General features: G+C 36.2%; 1 protein-coding gene across 1 annotated transcript in view; it reads right to left on the reverse strand.

Annotated features, from left to right (window-relative positions):
- Nucleotides 1-21,230, reverse strand: part of QTMAN (queuosine-tRNA mannosyltransferase) — a 361,975-nt gene that overhangs the window by 40,329 nt on the left and 300,416 nt on the right. Inside the window, 1 exon segment of the mRNA XM_012744761.3 lies at nucleotides 18,955-19,308. Within this exon segment, the coding sequence (XP_012600215.2) occupies nucleotides 18,955-19,308 (354 nt within the window).

The following is a 21,230-nucleotide window of genomic DNA, read 5'->3' on the forward strand; positions in this document are numbered from 1 at the left end:
CAAGCTAAGAATAGTGTGAAATATCAGACAAAAGGAAGTTTTAGGCACTTGGGCAAGAGGTAAAAAACTCATGCCAAAAAGAAAATAAATAATATACAAAGGCGTCACCAGGCAGTGCCTCCTATGGAAAAACTTTGCCCATTTCACATTTGTTGGGGGCTGGCTCTTAAAATAAGGATTAGTTCTGCAACAGGTTAAGCTCTAAAAAAAAAAGCCTCCAGGTGAGCAGTCCTGAGCTCCGTCAGGCACAGGTAGCGCTGGAGTTACCCAACTTTGCTGTAGCTCAGGTGCAGCACCAAATACCAGGGATGGTGTTCGCCTGGATTTTAGAGTTGCAAATAGAAACACGAAGTTAAAGTCTTTCCAGGCTCCCTCAATACAGGTTCACATTCAGATTAGTTCACTGCTCTCTCTTGCAACATATGTGGCTCAGGAGCAGGGAAGTAACCTGTCTAATGGATCTCCCTTTTAATTATCCTTACTTCCTCAGTGAAGTGTTGCCTGGCGTTTCCTGGCAGAATTAGTTGCTTCCTCTTCTGGGTTTTCACTTATTATGTTGTAGTGCAATGATCTGTGCGCTCTCTGAGGCAGGAGTCTCAAAAGAAGTCATACAGATACATGTGTAGAAGGATAATATTTGAAGTATTAATCAATGTGTTTAATGTGTTTTCTCCCTTGGTATTTCCTACTTCACAAACCCACTCCTCCCCTGCTCTTGAGCAGTTTAGCAGAGGTCTAAACAATGGTTTTGTGGAATAATACCAAGCAGGTTTTTATCAACACCCTTCCTAAACCTCCCAACCTCCTGTCACAAAAAAAAAAAAAAAAAAAAAAGAAACAAAGAAAGAAGAAAGAAAACCACGCACACACAGAACAAAACAAAAAACCCAAAACAATCTCTTGATTGGACATCCAAGGCTGAAAACTGAGAAAAATGGAGTGGCAAAGAGTCAGTTTGATGGGAGAGTGACCCTGGCCTGTGCCTTTCCCTCTAGAAGGCAGGGAGGTAGCAGCTCTGCAGGCTCTCCTGTGGCCAGCATGGCATGGGGACGATTGAGGAAAATAAATAGCCAGGGTCAGGGAGGACTAACAGCAAGCTTGCTGCTTTCTGAGGTCCATGGACATAGGAGAGCAACCGAATTTTCCAAGCCCCTGGGAAAGCTAAAGCACCAGCATAAATAGGAGGTGCTGCGGCATGCTGCTCCCCCCCCCCCAGGGCACACGGGGATGGACGGTGCAGCCCTCGGGCAGATGGGAATTTAGCACTGTAGTCACCGACACTGTGAGGTGATTATCAAGAACCAGACAGGACAATATTCTTTTCAGAGGATGCCAATGTGGCCATATGCCAACTGAGACCAAGCCATCTTCCCTGATGTTCCTAAGCATTCTTAGAATTTAAATGGAGCTATAAAGAAATATGGATTAATAATAACTGCAAGAAATTCCACAGGATAGCACTTTTCATGAACCATGAACTAATCTAAGACTACTGGATAGATTAAGTAATTTCACCCTCACAACCAGCCTAGGAGGTAGATATCGTTCTTCTTAATTTATAGGAGAAACTGAAGCTTAGCGAGGGTAAGTAACTTGCCCATGTTGCTCAAGGTGCCCAGTTTGGTAAAGGGCAGTCTGGCTGCACAATCTGTGCTCAGATATTGCAATCTGGCATACGTGGGCACTGGGCATGGCACCGTCCTTACCCCATGTAAATATGTACTGAATGTGTGAATGAATGAATGGTTGTATCTTGGGTTCCTTATACCTGTTACTATTGTTCCTTTAACATGACTCTATGGCAAATTACAGATATAAATTCTTTCATCTAAAAGGGCAACATTATTCTAATGTGTTTTTAAATAAATGTCTTGCATACAAATATTTTAGATTAAGGAATGAATGTGGTTTGCTTTTTCTGTTATTTTACTTAAGACATTCCCCTACTGACTTACCTTTCCTCAGCCCAAATCTGATTTTTAAGATATTCTTTTTTATTCTTCCTTACCTCTGTTCACATCTTCTATTATAATTATCTCTTACTCAATCTTAGTGATTTTAAAATCCTTACCTGTCTAAATTAGGAAGGATGACATTAAGATCTCCTAGTTTCTAATTTACTACATTATATAAAGAATTTTTAATAATTTATGATTGATTCTTTAACACAATACTTATTCATAGAACTGACTAGTGGTAATAATTGTAAAGCTAAAATACTGAAAAGTTTAACCATATATAGCCGTGTTTTATTTAATTCCCAAAGAAGTGTGGGCAAGATAAATAGAGCCCCAAAGTGAGAGGTTTTCATAAGACAGAAAGAGACATGCCAGGGAAGTGTCCTTCCAAAACACCCATCTCCTCCAATCACCAGCTCTCAAGTGTCTTGGCAGAGAAAGCACGAGTGGCCCTTAGAGAATGGTGATGATGTAGACAGACATGGAGGAGGAAAGATGACATTTCAGGTAAGGAGCAGAACATGAGTAAATGAATAAATGGGCTAGGAAAAAGCAAGGTAAACATACCCTCATACTTCCTTCCTGGACACACACACACACACACACACATGCACAGACATATATATGTATATACATTTACATGCACATACACACATGTGTAAATATATGTATATTTATTTTTCAGGGTTTCTTGAGATTTTGACTAAATAGTGAGATACAGGCATACTATAGAGCAGGAGTTGCAAAGCAATGGCTGCCTGTCCCTTAAGGGCAGGGAGGCTCTCCAGTTTACCAAAGTTCTCAAAAAGCCCTTTGCTCTCATTACAGGCCTGGTCTCTGTAAGCCTGTGAATCTATGATCCCAGGGCAGTGTTTCTCAACCCTATGTGTTGCAAATCTTAGGGAACTATTAAAAATATCAGTAACTGGGCTTCATCTTAGTCCAACTGAATCAGAATCCCTTAGTAGGGGAGGAAGGGCATGAACATGGACATTTTCTATGTGTAGCCAGGGTTGAGCACCACTGTCCGGTGAGCTCTTATTTGCTAGGTTAACGCAATTCCTTTAACACATTGACTACCATGTGAGTTGTATTTAACTCAAGCTAGTTTTGAGCCCAGGGCCCCGTGAAACAAAACCCTGCAGTTGGTTTGTGAAAATCTTGTCGATGTTCTTATTGTTACAATTAATATTGACAATTTGATTCTAAAAACATGGATTGCATTGCATATAACTCATGCAAAGAAAACAATCAAAAATAACAAATTAGAAAGGATAATTTTGGTTTAATAAAGAACTATGGTCCCAGGGAAAAATTTATTTTCCTAGTGTGGCAGTCAATGTGTTAAAAAAATTTTCCCCTACCAAGTAGTAGTTCTTAATCCTGGCTTCACATTACAGCTGTCTGTGATGCTTAAAAAAAAAAAAAAAACAACAACAAAAAACTGATGCAAGGACCCACTCTCAGAAACTCCAATTTAATGGGTATAAGGTGGACAGGTATTCCTAATTTTGAAAAAATTCCTCATTTTAATGGGCAGCCAGGGTTGAAACCACTAATACAGAGAGTTAAAGCCACAGAAGGACTTTTAATAAAATGACACAAAATGGTAACACAGGGTGCTAAGGTCAGAGAAGAGAAAATTAGAAGGCTATTAAGTAGTTTAGGTTTACATTAATAAAGATTGGAACCAGGCATATGGGGGTAGGATGGAAAGAAAAGAATGCATGGCAGAGATGTTGTGGAGATGTATACTATTAATATTATTACAGATTAGAAAAATCCTCCTGCAATTTCCTAATCTCACACTGAGCTTCAAGCAAGTCTGAAATCTGACATCAAACGACTTGAGAGAGCAAACAAATAAACAAACAGGACAAAGTGAGATTTATTGCGAAGTAGTGCTGTGCTGGTAGCTCCATTAAACACCCAACGGCAGCAAACACATCTCCCCTTTGGAGAAATCCAGACACAACTCAGGCAGGTTTCAGGGAATTCCCCATGATAAAATTCCCAAAAAAAAAAAAGGGGGTGTCTCATGGACAAATAATAAAAAACACACAGGAAACAAGGCACCTAAGAGAAAAAAGCAGACTTACAAAGCTTTCAGATACTGAAATTATCAAACATGGGATCTAAAAGTAGTATGTTTGAAGTGTTTAAAGAAATAAGAGACTAAATATATAAAGAGCAAGGGACTATTAACAATGATCAAACAGCTTTGAAAAAGTAACAGAAATTTGAGAATAAAAAATATAATGATTAGAATAAAAAAGTCAAAGGGTACATTTAAAAGTGATTAGACACAGCTTAAGAGAGAATTAGTAAACTCAAAGATAAATCTAATGAAATTATCCCAGATCTAAAATATGAATTAAAAGACATATATAATATAAAAGAAAGGTTAACAAATACGAGATAGTGAGAAAGATCAAGACACAGAGTTCCAAAAGGAGAGAAGAAAGAGAATGAAGCAGAGGCAATACTTGATGATATAATGGTGAATATTTTCTAGGACTGATAAAATACATCAACTCAAAGATTTATTAAGTCTGACAAATTCTAGGTAAGATTAAAAAAAGATATCCATTTCTAGTCATAGCAGAGTGAAGGTGAAGAACACCAAAAGACAAAGATAAGATCTTTAAAGGAGCTAGAGAGAAAAGCCTGAGTAAATAACTTCTCAACAGCACAATAAAGCTAAGAGAATATTTAGTCTCACCCCAGAATTATAAACTCAGCATAGTTATCCTCAAAGAACAACTGAGGAATAAAAGATACTTTCAGATAAGTTTGTCACCAACAGTTCCTCACTAAGCAATTCTTAAGAATGTATTCAGGCAGAAGAAAAGTTCTAAGGTGTAAGAGGGAAAAATAAGCAAAGAAAGAACTAGATGTGTGTGTAACTTTGTACATTAAAATCACTACGGTAATTACTTAACAATCAAAATAGTGTTTAAGTTTCAAGTAGAAATACAGAATGAAAGACATGGTAATTATTAATCAAGAATGGTAATTGTTTATGCGTGGTACATTTCTGCAGTGAGTTTTAAGAATTTTCTTATTTGGACTTTTCCGTACTGTACTGCTTAAAGCATTTATAATGAACATAAAACATGTTCTCAAAAAAGGTACCTGCCATTCTTTATTTCCATTTCTCCTTTGTAACATTTACCTCTGGCAAATTTTATTTGATTAATGTCCATTGTAAGCTTCAAATGGGCAGAGACTGTGTGTGAATCTCTCCTCACCATCACATCTTCAGTGTTTGATTCACTGCCTGTATGTAATGTATGCTCAAGCAGTATAAAATGAATGAATAAAAGACTTCATATGAATTGCATATGGAGCCTGTATTAGTTTGAATGATGGGCTCCCAAAATATAGCTGCATCTTAATCCTTAGAACCTGTGAATGGTACCTATTAGATGGCAAAAAAATTTCTGTTGTTTCAGGCTGCCAAGTCTGTGGAAATATGCTAGAGCAGCCATAAGGAGCAAACATAAAGTAAAGAGGAATCAAACAAGATAATTTGAAGCTAAGTGTGAGGGAATAAACATACCAATCAGAAATAAAAGCATAAAAGAATTTAGGGGAAAAAAACAAGAGTTTGAATTTAGGTATGTTTTATTTTAGAAAATGGCAAGGACACTGCACAAATATGGAGGCTTATGTACTTGTCTCTCTTCCAAGACTATGGGCTCCTAAGGATTATACCTTTTTTTTTTTTTTTTTTTTAATTATTGGTAGCTACCTATCATACTACCATTTAGTATATGTTTTTTGGGATAAAAGACCCATTAAGACAATAGACTTTTTTGCTATAAACACTTGAAAGAATGCCCTACATTGGGTTTATGGATAATGAGGAAATCTTAAACATCCAGGCTATATGTTATACTGATTATAGTGGTTAATCAACAGTTGACTATATCTAGTACTTACCACAGGACCTGGCTTTAGACGAAGCTCAATAAACATTTTTAAATGAATGAATGAAACTAAAGAAGCAAGAATTACTAGGTGTTGTCCTTAAAAGTAATCTGGTTATTTCTTAAAATTATAAATGTAGTAGACAATCCAGAAATTCCACTGCTAGGTATCCATCCCCCCCCAAATAAAAACATATGTCCACAAAAAGACTTTTAAGCAAATATTCAAAAGGGCATTTTTCATATTAGCCAAAAAAGAGAAAACTATCCAAATGTCCATCCTATGTTAAATGAATACACAAAATGTGTTATATTCATACAATGGAATATTGTACACCATTAGAAGGGAAAGGACTATTGATACATGCTACAACATGGATGGCCCTCAAAAACACTGTCGTACATAAAAGAAACTAGATACAAAAGACCTCATAGTGTATGAATCAATTTATATGAAATGCTCAGAAAAGGCGAATCTATAGTGAGAAGTAGTAGATAAGTGGTTTCCCGGGACAGGGGTGACGGGCATATTGTAAAACTGGATGTGGGATGGTTGTGCAACTCTATAAATTTACTAAAAATCACTGAATTGTATGTTTAAAATGGGTGCATTTTTTGATATATAAATTATACATGATTAAATCTGTTTTTTAGAAAGAGTAATGTGCTTAAAAATATGACAATTATATAGGTAGAAAGTGCTTCTTATCAAATCATATCTTTAAAGCTATATAACTCCCGCTAAAATGGCACTGCTGTTCTTAAGCAAAAGCTCATGGCAGCCATCTTGTTAAAAACGGAAATAATTTGTGATATTTACAGTGTGGGTGCTTGATGTAAGAGATTCAAAAAAAATTTCATCCAGGTTTAGTAATACTCTAACTAACAATCATAAAAATGTGAAGGGACATTTGGTAGCCTTTTATAGACTTCATTTACAAGGCAGATGCTGCTCCTTAGAAGTGTTTGTAGCTTAATTCCATTTTTCTGTACAGTATGTACTTGTTTTGGGTAGGCTGAAAATGAAGATGAAAAAAGATGACTTTATTTAGCTATTTCTTTTCTTTTCTTTTTCTAGGAGAGTGAAGAAAAAAATTGATTTTAACCAATAGAGATAGCAGGCAAAAGTGATAGTCCTATGTGAGCTACTGAAGTACTCTGTATAACTTACTACTAAGAATAGCTAAAGTTTATTAAGTGCTTACTGTGTGCCAAGAGCTCTGCTAACGCAATTACATGTATCATCTTCTTTAATTCTCAGAACAATCCTATACTGCAGTTGACATTATTCCCATCTTATAAAGTAGAAAACTGAAGTTAGAGAGCAGGTAACTTGTCTGTAGGCACAAAGCTGATAACTGTGGCAGCCAGAACTGTAGAGACCAGACCCTACAATGCTGTAACTATTACTGGGCCATTAACTGTAACCATAGAATTAGTATAAATTTACTATTTAAATTCAGGAAACTGATAAACATATTTTTTAAATGTTTTAAAGGAATTGAACTTACCACACTGATAACTCCCAAATTTCTATCTTTAGTCTTGACTGCTCATCTTAATAGCAGACTTGTATATATATCAGCTTCTAACTTGAAATCTCCACTTGCATGTCTAAAAGATATCTCTAACATAGTACGTCCAAATGTGAAATTATTAAAGCGTTTGCTACCCAAATATTCCCCATTTCTGTAAATTGCACTTTCATTTATCTATTTACTTAGGCCAAAAACTTCAAAATATATATCCTGACCACTTTTTATGATCTTCACTGCCACTACCCCAGTCAAACCAGCACTATACTTGTCTGGATTACAGCAGTAGCTTTCTGCATTCATTAAGTAGGTTCACTGCATAAAATGGATCAAAAAATGTATAAGGCTCATGCAAGAGTACTAGGCAGGTAGATAGATCAGAAGGGCAGTCCTCTTCCATGGGGTCATTCAAGATCAGAAGCCAAAGGAGGCACTGCCATTTTCAACAAGTGCCTTCTATGTCTTCCCAGACAGAAGGAAAAAAAAAAAGGGGGAAAATGTGAGTGAGACATTTTTATGGACCAAGCCTAGAAGTGGCCCACATAACCTCTTTTAAATTGTTCCCAAGAAAAAGAAAGACATGTTGTTGAACAGCTGACATTTTCTTCCATACCTCCTTATTCTAGAACTCTGGCTCTTGGGTAATAATTCTGAAATTGGGGAAACAATTTCTCCCATAAAAGTATCCTTGTTAAAACCAAGGATTGACTGTGGTAGGTAAAGAGGGGCAGTAGTGTAGGGACCATGTCTAATTTCAGAGGGGAAACCCTTTCCTAAAAGAAACAGCCTTAAGAGGTGCCACCTAAAACAGAAATATTATGCTAAGTCTGAGGACAGGTGGCAGTGGCAATGACATTATACTAACAGGTTTACTGGAGTGGTATTTGCTAAAGAAGTACCTTAGGGCTTTGTTTCACTTCTATAACAGGAAAATGATTTTGGGGTGCATGAAAACATATACACTGAGTCATGGAGAGCTAATAATAATCAGTTAAAGGAAAGTTGCACATTTTTTTTTGGTGGTGAAAGAAATGACAAGAGTTCTTCACTGAGTCTCTGGGACTCAATCAATTATTTTTACATTAATAACTGTTTATAACATGTGGGTGGAAGGAGGAGAATGTTAGTGATATTAGTTTTCAGTTGAAGAGACATCGTATTTTAGGAGACAAAGATGGCAAGAGCACCTTTTCGTTTTTGACTATGTCCACAGAGAAAGTTACCAGAAGTGAAAGAACTGGTAAGAAGTGGTTTCAATGAAGGCAGTACAGTAATGAAGATAAAATAGGATTCTAGGCAATAAATCTTTTTCTACTCTGTAAATACCCCCCTTTCAACATAAAGGCTCTTTAAAAAGAAATAAGAAAACAAAGCTTTCAGAAGGGGCTTGATACATTATTTATGAACTTATCAAGTGAAAAAAACACCCACTCAGACATTTTAATAAAAACTTTCAACTAATGTATCTAATTTTATTGGTATTTAAAAAAGCCAATTATGAACTGGAAAGTTATTGTTTGTTAAACTGCTACAACGGCTTTCTGCAAATAGAATGTTTACAAACCACTTGGAATCACTTTTCCAAAGTTTCAGTTTCTGAAGGTCAAATAACTATGTAACTGCTTAATAAAGAAGCAAAGAAGTACCTCTAAATGTCTCTCAGCTCTGATGGGCTTATATTCTGCTCCTTAGGTGAGGTATTAGCAAAGCTTATTTATTTTCATTTCCAAGGCTTTTATTTGCTCATTCCCTTGTGGTAAAGCTGATTTCCATGATGATTCCCTTCTTAATTTTAATACCCTTTTTACTCATCATATAGACATAAGAATTTTCCATAAAATAATGAAATCCTTGCAAAGGAAATGAAGACAACTCAGAGAGTAAAGTAAACTAGCTCTTTTTTCAATTAATTGATCCACTGTCATGTGCATATAAGATTTTTTTAAACCTAGGAAAATAAGGTTAATTAACATAAAAAAGCCGCACTCATCTAGATGCTGAATTTTGTATTTTACCCATGCTGCCTTAAGTGCCTTGATTTCCCAGTAATGACCTAGTTCTCCTAATGAGGAACATTAACCCCTGGCTGTAGCTGTCCAGGACTTAATTGTCAACTCCGCTGAAATAGGGGAGTTTGCCGATCAGCAGGTATGCGGTATATTAACTCATGTCATTTCAACCCCTAATAAATAAATCTGTTGCTAAGGCAACAGGGAGATCAGCTCTATCAGTATTCTCCCCTCCCAGTAACCAGCTCCCCCCGCCTCTTTTGGAGGAAACTGCCTTTCACACCAAGCTTAGGAAAAAAAAAAAAAAGGAAATTAACTACATGTAACCATAATTAGAAGTAACATCATTCCTCATCTTAGAAACATATCTAAATTAATAAAAAAGGACAGCAAAGAGAGAAATGCTTTTGACTAAGATCATGAGAAATTATTTCCCTTAACGGGAGATACACACTATGAGTACATATATCTGAGTAAGAACAAATCTCAAACATTTTACCTTTTTGTGTTTCTGAATTTTCCCCTTCTTTTGTTTAACCAACAAATGATGCTAGCTCAAATAGTGCTGAAATAGCTAATTAGTTGCATAACCAATAAAGACCATACAAGGGGGAAAAACCCTTACATAATTTATAATAGTTATTGCTATTCTACCTTGGAAATCTTCAGTGTGATTGAGTGAGAAAAAAAAAAAAAAAAGAAACAAAAATAATATGGTCACTTAACCTTAGCCTGGGTAACCTAGAAGAGCCATAGGATCTCGTTCACTTGGGATTTTAAATGAGAGTTTAGAAAGTGATTTCAATGGATTGTTTTAAAATGATTTAACATCTGGATTATGGTGGAGGGGCAGGTGAAAAAATAATCTACAGGGATCTTCCCTTCTGGATTTATTTTTCAATGATAACTTACAAATTATGTTGGTTTTAATCAGTTTGAGCTTTTCTGCTCAAACACTACTACCCTTCTGTTAAAACGAATTACTTTATTTTAACAAACTCCTGCAGGATTTGTATTTACAATTCCTGTAAAGGTGTTTCATAAAAACAAACAAACCAAAAAAACATAGGTTTTGTAAAAGGGAGGCTGATCACATGACCACCTCCACCTGTCATTTGGCAAATTGAATTCCTCTGTGTTTTCATTGTCATCTTTCCCAGGAAGAGAATACTTGTCCTCAAATGGACTTCCTGAGCATGTGATAGTCAGTCACCAAACAGTCACCCTATAATTCATCATCATCGTTAACTAACATCGACGAAGTACACCCATATGTCAGGTACTCTGTCTAGATCTGTTGAAAAAAATCCCCCCAAACAAAAGAAAGTTTCTGTCTCAATCCTGGAGGACTTCAGGACCTAAAACAAATGACACCTTATAAAACAGGAAATGAGTAGGGCTTGGAGGCATGTGAAAAGCACAAAGTTCTGCTCCACGTTTACACGGTGCACTGGTCTGCACAGAGCCCTCGGTGCATGGAAATTCCTGGTCAGGGGGATTCGCACATCACTGGAATTTAAATCAGGGAGGATGTCAGTGGAAGGCAGAGGATTTCAAGGCATTGCTAAAGAAATGTTATGGTAGCCACTGTCATGGAAAGGTAGAAAACACCATACATTAAGAGCAACAGGGATATAGTACTGAAAAAGGGAGGAAAGAAAAGGCTAATTAAAGAGAAGTTAGGTCAACTGCAATGGACTATTTCTTCCTAACAAATGGAAGAAAGGCTTAGTGACTAGAAAGGAGAAATACATTTAAACATACACATACTCATATATATGACATAAAATGTATAAAAAGAAATAGACTATCTACCTACCCACCTACCAATCCACCTATCCTTTCATCTATCCATCCATATCACCTATCTTTCTACTTCCTAACTCACCTACCCCTGACCTGTGCTTGTGAGTAAAGTCTGGTATAAGAAATTGCTCTAAAGAGTGCTGACACAAGGACACAGGGGCAGACATGGGTCTTGAGCCGCTGAAGATGACGGTCATAAGCATACCACAACCAAACAGCACCATTTTCAATAATTAGTATGTTTATGAAATGAGTCAGGTTTAGCAAACTTTTCAACCATGTTAAATAGGAAAGGGTAACAAGGGATTTAGTTCATGATGTTCTAGAGAAAACAATACAAAGATAATAATGACTATAGGTGTGGCAGTTCTTTATGCTGACATGGTATGTTAGAAAGGTAAAGACAATCCAAGAGGCAATGACAAATGAAATGTTGATTCTATATTTATTCTCTTCATATCTATGGTTTGGAAAATAATCACCAAGGAACCTATACATGGAATTTTGTAAATTATAAATGGGATTTAGTAAGGGTATTATTTTGAACACAAATTTCCTAGTATCTATTTTCCTACTACTTATTTAAAATCCTGGAATAGATTACTACAGATTCATTGGTAGTACTATGATAGAGGACAAAATAAAACTATTAGGCACACAGTAATATTAGCCAGGTATTTGATTTCATTTTTTTCAATGATTCTAGTAAAATTCTTTACATACCTTTTTGTTTTTAAAATGCCACAGTTCATTTTAAATTCTTTAAGGACAAAAACAAACCAACCCACCAGCAAACAAAACTGCCCCCAAAAAACTCTAGGCAAAAAAATATAACTGAAGAAAACTTGTCATCCAATTGAAAATGACTATAAACAATTAGAGTCTTATTATTCATGTGAGCTTTGACTGTCCAATTGATGAATAAACACAGAACTGGTTAAATGATCCCTTCCTAAGAGATATTGGCCATTATTCCTAGTAAATCTGAGAATTAGATACTTATAATACTTCTTACATTAAAGATTATTTAATGGAAATGTGAAAATGGATAGGGCTATTGGAAAGCACCTATGAAATTATCTGTTTTAGAGACTGGAATAAGTAAGATGGATTGTCATAGGTCAGAGGAAGCTTTGGTGGCATGTGCTGAAAGGCAGATGGCCAGAGTACATGACCATCTTTTCCAGAACTGTTATTCTGTGAGGATCATTCTTCTCCTAGAAAAACAGATTTATACATAACACTAGAACAGAACAAAGAACGTTAGTGTCCAAAACCCAGCACTCTGCCTTTCTGTTCACATCCTGGCATGGCACCCAAAACTGACCTCCAAAAGTATTCTATTATAAGGTAATGACCAGTAAAACCTGAAAGATTTAAGATGGCCTATTTACCAAACTTTTCCTAAGTTATCTCAGTAACAAGAAAACCAAGATAAGTTTACTTTGGCCTGAAAAGCATATTATCCAATCATCCAAAACACATCTTTTCAGAAGGCAGTCATCAATTTTGTTTTCAAAGCTGTATTTTGAAACCTCAGAGAGTCAAAGAATGAAAAAGAGTAACTTATTTTACTACCAAGTAATAAAGTATAATTTTCCATTTTATATCAATCACTTTTTTTCAGTTAGAAATCGCCAAAGTTTCTAAAAATATAGTATGTCAAATTCTTTCAATATTATGGCACATGTTTGACTTCAGTGATTTACCTAAGTATGTTTCAAAACTGTTTCTATTTCTGAATGACTGGTCTTTTTCCTTTCCAAATTCACACCCTTAATTATATCAACTTTGCATAAATCGATTTATCCATTACTTTACAGAAAATGCTGCAAATACCATACAGCTCATAAAAAGTCATTCTACTTTTAGTGAAGAGCTTTGACAGTTTCTCCACATCCAAAGTGATAGAACTTGTAACTACAACTACTCAAATAATTTCAAAGGCCTTCATATTCCTCACAGCCCACTCCTACCTTATTTTTCCTAACCAGAGTATCCCTACTTCATAGGGGTTTAAGATCAGAACAGAATTTTTTGTAGCAAAGATCTCTATCCTGTGGCTTCCTAAACTACTTAGCCTATGTTGAGAGAAATCCTGTTTGGTCTGAGAGAGTTTTCTTATATATGATAAACATGTGTTTGCTATCAAGTGCTAAGCCAAAAACTGTAATATGTTAACATTCAGGGCAAGAAAATTTAGTCTATGAGAACTAAAAACGAGCCAATTCCAATAGCCATTCAATTCAAATATGGCTGGTGGCAGCCATATTTTTATATAAATCATTATCATTTCCATTGGACAGTGGTTCTCACAGGGTAGACTGTGAATTCCTGAGAGTATTCAGGACCTGTTTAAGTTGCCTGCAAAGTCACCTTATTTTCGTAAGGATCCTTAGATGTGATTTGCCTTTTTCACTGTGTTGACATGTGCCCCAATAGTGCAAAAGCACTGATGGGTAAAAGTGCTGGTGCCTTAGCGGTTTTACCCAACAAGGGGTAAATCAAGGCAATGGCACCAAACTGAACCAGCAGGATCATATTCTTCACCACTCACACATGTAGTAAGTAAAAGAAAAAAAAAAGAAAAGAAAAACATGTCTGTTTTACTTAATGTCCTTGAGGAAGCAGTAAAAACCACTAATTTTAATAAATTTCATCTCTTTAATAGATATCTTTTAACATTCTTTATAGTTAAATGGGAAATATACACAAAATACTTCTACTGCATACTAAAGTACAATGGCTGTCTTGAGGAAAAGTATTTATACTATTGAGTTGTGAGCTAAACAATTAATAGCTGTCTTTTTAAATGAAACCCTGAATTTACATCAAAGAATAGTTGATAGACAAACCATGCTTAATCAGACTTGGCTATCTGGCACACAGCACCTCAGATATGAACCACATGAACCTGTTACTTCAAGGAAAACAACTGATAATATCTGTTGTAATGATAAATTCAAGCTTTTAAGTAAACATTAGAATTTTGGAAAAATTGTATTTATACTCTTATCTTAACAGCTTCCTAATACTCAGAAATTTCTCTTACGAGATCAGTGGCAATATTAACAAATATAATTTTTAAATATTGAATAATAAATTATGCCAACATTTGGAAGATCTACATAACTCAGTGAACCTATATTTTTCAAGTCACCAATGCATGATATCGCAACATCCATTCAAACTGCAAGTAATTAGAGCATAAAGAATTCATCGATGTGGTTTCAGATTCCACATTACTGCTAACCTTTAAGGAACTCCTACTTGCCAAGTTCTGATATAGTATCAAAGAAGAATACCCACAAATATTCTGAATAGGTCATTAAAACTCTCCTCACTTTTCCAACTATATCTCTTTGTGAGGCAGAATTTCCTTCATGTACTTCTACCAAAACAACATATTGCAACAGATTACTTAAGCAGATATATGAATCCAACTCACTACTACTTAAACAGACATTATAGACTTAAAGACATATAAAATAATGTTGCTCTTCTCATTAATCTTTTTTGTTTTGGAAAATATAGTTATTTTTCATAAAATGCATTATTTATGTTAACATGTATTGAGTTCTTTATTGTTCTTTTAAAATAATTTAATATAGATTTAAAAACATTTTCCTCAGTTTTAGTTTCTAATACAGTAAGATTGATAGGTATAATCTCAATAAATAAAGAGCTGTTTGGTGTCCCAATAATTTTTGAGAGTGTGATGTGATCTTGAGATCAAAGAGTCTGAGATTTGTGGTCTTGAGAGAGTGATCTTTCAATGTATTCTAAACTTGTTTTTATTTCTTGGTCCCTCCCACAGTGTGTCTTTTGTGCCCATTATAATAAAAAGAATATTTACGAAAGGGTTGGAACCTGGCATAATATTATAATATTTGTATAATATTTGGGAAGAAAATTGTTAAAAAAAGCAAGCATTGCCAATTGCAGTCTATTTTTTACACGTCTTTCTCTATAAGTCATTTCTATTAACCGTGCTTTGCTATAGATGTTTATAACAAAACATTAAAGACTGAGTAGAAAGAAGAAAACAAATTACTCTGCAGAGAACCCAGAAACTCTGCTAAAATACTGTCAGTTATTTATCTACTGTCAGCAGAGGTTGCACACTATAATCCTTGACAAGCTCAGATTCAGAAGGAATGAGGAGAGGGGGCAAGCATTGCATTTAAGGGCCTGTTCTCATGCACAGACATTTTAACACAGATTTAAAGCCAGAATGTATCTTCTAGAAAATGTCACTTTTGATTTTGATACATATTCTAGCAAGTAGGCTCTACATTTGGTTGACTTAGTACGAGATATGTTAGAGGCTAACACTATATTTTAGACCATTCATGATCCCAGCGTGGAACTAACACAATGAGGTCAGCATCACTTCATTTTTAGAGTTGGCTACCGCAACTGCATGATTTCATGGGCATATTTTTTATGATAAGGAGGAGGGTTTTATTTTTGTTTTGTCAGGCAAGGTAATGACAGGGTGTAAGAACCCTATTGCCCTCTTCAGTGTTCATTTCTCCTTTATGTTGTTAGGGGAAACAAGCATCAATGCATTCTCCTGTCCTGAAATACCTTCTCTCTGGAAGAGATACATGGCCAAGGTAAAACTGCAATGAACTGAAAAGCTTCCTGCAGCCTACTCTAAAGAACCCCCCCTTTGCAAGCAGGGAGTTCAAGTTGCTCTTAATACCGACAAGAACATGTGAAACACAAGGATGGGGAAAGCTCAGCCTAAGAGGGTTGAATAAGAAACACAACCCTGCTCATTTCTAGGAGAAACCATAGTTTCCTTCAGAATACAATTCGTATTGACTGGTCAATTATATGGCTTCCACCCATACGATCAGGGGTCTAAATAAATGTGTGCTTGTAGCTGGGGATGTTTGATGAATGCTGAACCAGAATCTTAATTTTCTAATTCATATTCACCAATTAAAAATAAACTGTATTTTTATGAGCAAATTTACATAAATCAGATGATAAAGCATCTACCAGTAAAGGGTAGGAGTTCAGCTCACAATATTTGCATAAATTCTCCTAAAGAAAATATAGGCGTTTTTAGATTTTCATTGAAGAGTCTTGCTGCGTTGGAACTCTAATGGGCTTAGAACAGTAAATTTTGAAGAAACTGATTGCTACCCCTGTAGCTAGTAAATGTCTGCCTAGACCCAGTGGCATTTGAAAAAAGTGTTTTATCATAAAATTATCCCAGCAGAGTCCATTCTGCAAGATAACATCATCATCATCATCATCATCAGTACTCCATGCAGGACCCAACAGCTCTGGCACAATATTGCCAGTCATTTATCTGTTGTCAGCACAGGTTACACACTGTAATCCTTGACTGCCTCGGAATTAGAATGTCTTTGATGTCCCCACAAGAGTTTTTTGCCCGAAGGCTTTACCAATGCTCGGCGGCTCAGTGTTTATTCCTCGTAATCTTCCTCTCATCTCCAGGCTAGCAGTGACAGATGGTTATGGGCACACAATAGTATTAAGAGTTTGATATTTTTTTTTTATGCTGTGCTCTCTGTACAACAAATAGCTATCAGACGCGGGCCAGAGAGCTGACATGGCTCGCTTAGGTAATGGCAAACAAACAGCTCGGGTTGATGCTTTCTGTCATTTCCCCTCCTAACCCTGCTTGTTTTCATTGTATACTCTCAAAGGTAAACTATATTAACCTTATAGACTGTTATTAAAAAGATATATCTATATGAGCATAAAGTGCTTTTCTTTTCTCTTTTTCTTACTCTTTTGATTATGAAAGTAATACTGCTGACATATTGAACAAATATCGAATGTCAACATAAATTTTTAGTGTGTGATAATATCCCCCTTCATATAGCTGTGTGTCAGGCGGGAACTCGCGGATGATGCATAGCAGTAAATAACCCAAACAAAATTAGTTCTCTTGTCAGCTTCTACCTTGTATGTCCCCAGGCATCAGTAAAATTGACTGCACGCTAGATTTTCAAAATTAGCCCTAATGTTAGCTATGTGTCTGGCAACCTCCAAGTTTCCAATGTTCTACTATATTACCCGTAAGGATGAATGTGTTACTTTTATATTTTGGCATTTACTCTTGCTGATGCGGCTTTTTTCCCTCTTCTCCAAATTAAAAATAATTTAGCTTTAACAATAAGAATGTGCACAAACATAATGCTGCATCTCTTTAAGCAACTAACTTTAGGCAATTAAATTAAATTAAAGCAAAAACATACAAAGGAAGAGAGGGAATTATTCAATTTAATATTGTTAATTTTATTAACATAGCTGTCTTATTTTGTGCAAAGTACTGAATAACATGGTTCTCACTCTTTCCTCCATATTGCTGTTTTGTAACAGCAGTCTGCAAATTATTTAACATTTTTTATGATAACCCAGAACCAAACTTTTTAGAACTGATTTTCTTGCAATAAATATGACTTCAGAGACCACCAATGGTTAGCAGAATAAAAGCAAAGGCTTTTCGGAAGGGAGTAAATGATGACATCTATTTTACCTTGAAACAGGTTAATCTCATCCAGAGCCCTTGCATTTTAAAATAACATGAAGGAATACTAAGAACTTTGTCACATTCTAAGTCAAATATGATTTAAAAATAAATGTTACTCCCTTAGAAAGGCTCTGCTGGAAGTGTGAAGTTGAACAAACAAATCCAAAAACACATTCCACATCAACTTTCAATCCCTAAATTTTACGTTCGTACATTTAGAATCAAAGATGAAAATCCCTTTAGGTACCAGATGCTGCAGATCACTGGGAGGGCTTCTGGAGTTTTAATGTGCTGGAAGTCAAATCCTCGGCAAAGGCGCTTTGCCCGGCCGGTGTAGTGTGCTTATTACTTCACCTGCAAACAGTTGCTCTCAGAAAATCGGACCTAATGATCAGCCCAGCATCTCTGCAATAAAGAGACCATAATCTGTGGGGGAAGTGAACTCTAATCAGGCCACATGCAGATTAAACTAACTGGGAGGAATAAAAACTAGATTAAAATGTTCATGCCTAATACCAGAAGATTATCAGGACATTTTACCTCTTTAAATCCTAATTTATAGGAGCCAGGGTTAAGTTTATGAGTTTATATTTGGTGGGATTACACACCACAGTTGATTTTCCTCTGTTTAGAAAAGATTCAGCTAGATAGAAAGTATTTTGCTTAGCACAATACAGAGGCATTGGGGTGAAGGGAAATAGTTTCAAATGTACTGATACAGATCATGGTAAGTAAAATAAGGGCACCCAGCTGAAACTGGTCAAAGTAGTAAATAATGGAAATTGTTCTTATTTCATGGTAATACTGCTTTATCAATGTGCATATATGAAATAGTTTTGTGATGATTGCGTATGTGTGTATATATATAAAATACATATAAAATTGAATCCTATTCTGATACCTTGAAACTTCTTGAATAAGATTTGATTTCCTAGAAGTGCCTAGCTACTGTTAGTTGAGCAAAACACTGCAAATAATTATCTGCAATTCAAATTTAATCTAAGCACACAACCATTCATGTAAAGATATTGAGTAGTACCACCTCGGCACCACATAAGTAGTACTACCACAGTAAACTAACCTTTTTTTCTAAAGCTATAGCAACAGCAAATTAATAAGTCAATCATCAGTCAATCATATTTTCTATTACCAGGTCTATGTCTACAACTTTTACTAAACTAGCATGTCTTGACTTACCACCTGTGAGGCCAGACAATGTGTAGTGGTCTTTGGTGATCATCAACTCCATCCAAAATGTCACATGGATTAAGAGTCAGATCTTGTTTATTTTCCCCATGATGAGAGCTTGAATTATCTGATGAGTTGGACTTTTTCAAGTCTGACTCCTGCATTAGTGAATTACCCAGATTGCCTTGCTGTGCAGGATCAAGGCCAGCGGGTGCACTGTACTCTGAATTAAAATCCTTCAATAAATTCCTGGAATCTCTCTGCTCTGGTTGAAATGGAAGGTCCACGGATAAAGCAGCACCACCATTTCTTTTAAGGCTGAGCATCTTCTTTAAATGGGTTGTTTTGTGCTTGGGCATGAATCTGTTACAAAAAGGGAATGCAATGTACTTTTAGTGGAAAAAAATATGCAAAATTTGTCCTTTACCTTCCTGTAAAGACATAATGATTATATATAAAACTGAGAAAAAATAAAGATGCTATAACAAAAATTCTAGGAAAAGTGCAAGAAGTAGTGGCCACTAAGAGAAAGTTCAAAAGTTTGAAATCAGACCAGGCTGTTTTTGAATGGTTTCTAAAGAGTTTCTATGGCTATAAATCCTGCACTGCAAATACCATAAAACATAAGATTCGAGAGATGCTTTCTCACTCTCCCATTACTCATTTTGTGTTTTCCAATCACCAAACAGCTCAGTGCTTATTTTCAAGCCATACTTGTTCATTAACCTACAAAAATGTTTATACCTTTCTTGATTAACACTTGCCATTTCTGCTCAGTACTATTCTGTATTTCTGGCACCTGCAATACTTTTTATTAAATTGACCTCATCAATGTTTCCTAAAGTATATTTTAATATCTTTTCATTATCATCTTCCCCTTATATTCCTATACTTTATCATACAGAGTTTAAGATCTGATACTTATCGACAGAGAATCTAAATAAAGCGAAATCTTAAAAAATTCTAATATAACTTAAAACTTGTGAGTCATATGTACAAATAGAGGATTTATCCTCAAGGAACTCACCATCTTTTGGGGAGCAAACCATTAGTGCTTAGAATAGAGCGCGAGACAGACATGTGAATGGCCAACTAACCTATGTAGGAACATACTATGCACACAATGGACACTCCAGTTTTTTAAACCAAGGTGAGCAAGAGATTAATGCTGACTTGGGTATCAATAAAGGCTTAAAGAGGGTTGTAGGTGAAGCATCTTTCAAGGCAGGGAAGGGAAGTTCTGGAGTGAGAGAACAGTGTGATTAAAGAAAAAGGGGTGTGAAGGAACTCACACTCTTTGTGGAATAACATACAACCTGAAGAGGCTGACGCAGGTCTAGGACGTGAAGTCTGGAGGGGTAAACTGGGCCAGAGTATTAACTGAGTGCTTTCTGAGTTCCTGAGGCCCATCCAGAGACTTGGGTCCTCCTCCGAATTGTTGAGTAAGTAAAGAATAGAGAATACAGGCACTTAGGAGGTAGGTGGGAAGGAAAAACTATGGAAGGAGAGCAAAAAGGAATATCTAAGAGAGTAGAAAGAAAATCCAAGAAAGTAATATGATACTATTGAAATGAATCAAGAGCCCTCAAGGAATGTGTAAAACGGGAATCAAGAACCCTAAAAGAATGTGTAGAAGGGGGCGTAAAACACTGCAGAGGTGCTACAGTAGCAGGAACAAGCTTTTGGCCTTGTCACACCATGGTCACTGGCCACTGCGGTGAGCAGTCCCTGTGGAATGGCACAGGCAAAAACCAGACTGTAGGAAGTTAGTGTGTGTGAAAGTCAGAGAAGGGGGCAGACAGAAGGAGATGGAAGAGGAGAAGGGAGAGGAAGGTAAGGCTGTATTTTTTTTTCAATGGGGCACATGGACACAGGATAATTCACTTGGGGACACTTGCTAGGGACGTAAGCAGGATCCTGAAGCAATGGAAAAGTCTTACAAGATGGAAGTAGAAAAACAACGTATGTTATAGTGCAGGATTCTCGGCATGGGGGAGGAGGGGATGCAGGGCCTTGTAAAAGAAAATAAACCTAGCTTTCTTGCAAAGCTGAGGCAAGAAGGAGAGAAAAATGAAGCTAACCCCCCCCACCCCCCCAACAAACGAACCAGTTTTAAGTGGCAGGTGTGGAATCAAAGGAGTTGTGTCACTGAAGTGCTAGGCCAGGTCAACTATTTCAGGTGAGGTGAGTAAAGGTGGAGATGGGGTTTAAGAAGCGAGCTGAGGGACTGGAACAGTCACTGCAGAGACAGGGAGCGGGCACAGCTAGGGCTGAGAACAGGGGCC

This window comes from Microcebus murinus, chromosome 8, assembly GCF_040939455.1.
Source record: "Microcebus murinus isolate Inina chromosome 8, M.murinus_Inina_mat1.0, whole genome shotgun sequence".
Taxonomy (NCBI): domain Eukaryota; kingdom Metazoa; phylum Chordata; class Mammalia; order Primates; family Cheirogaleidae; genus Microcebus; species Microcebus murinus.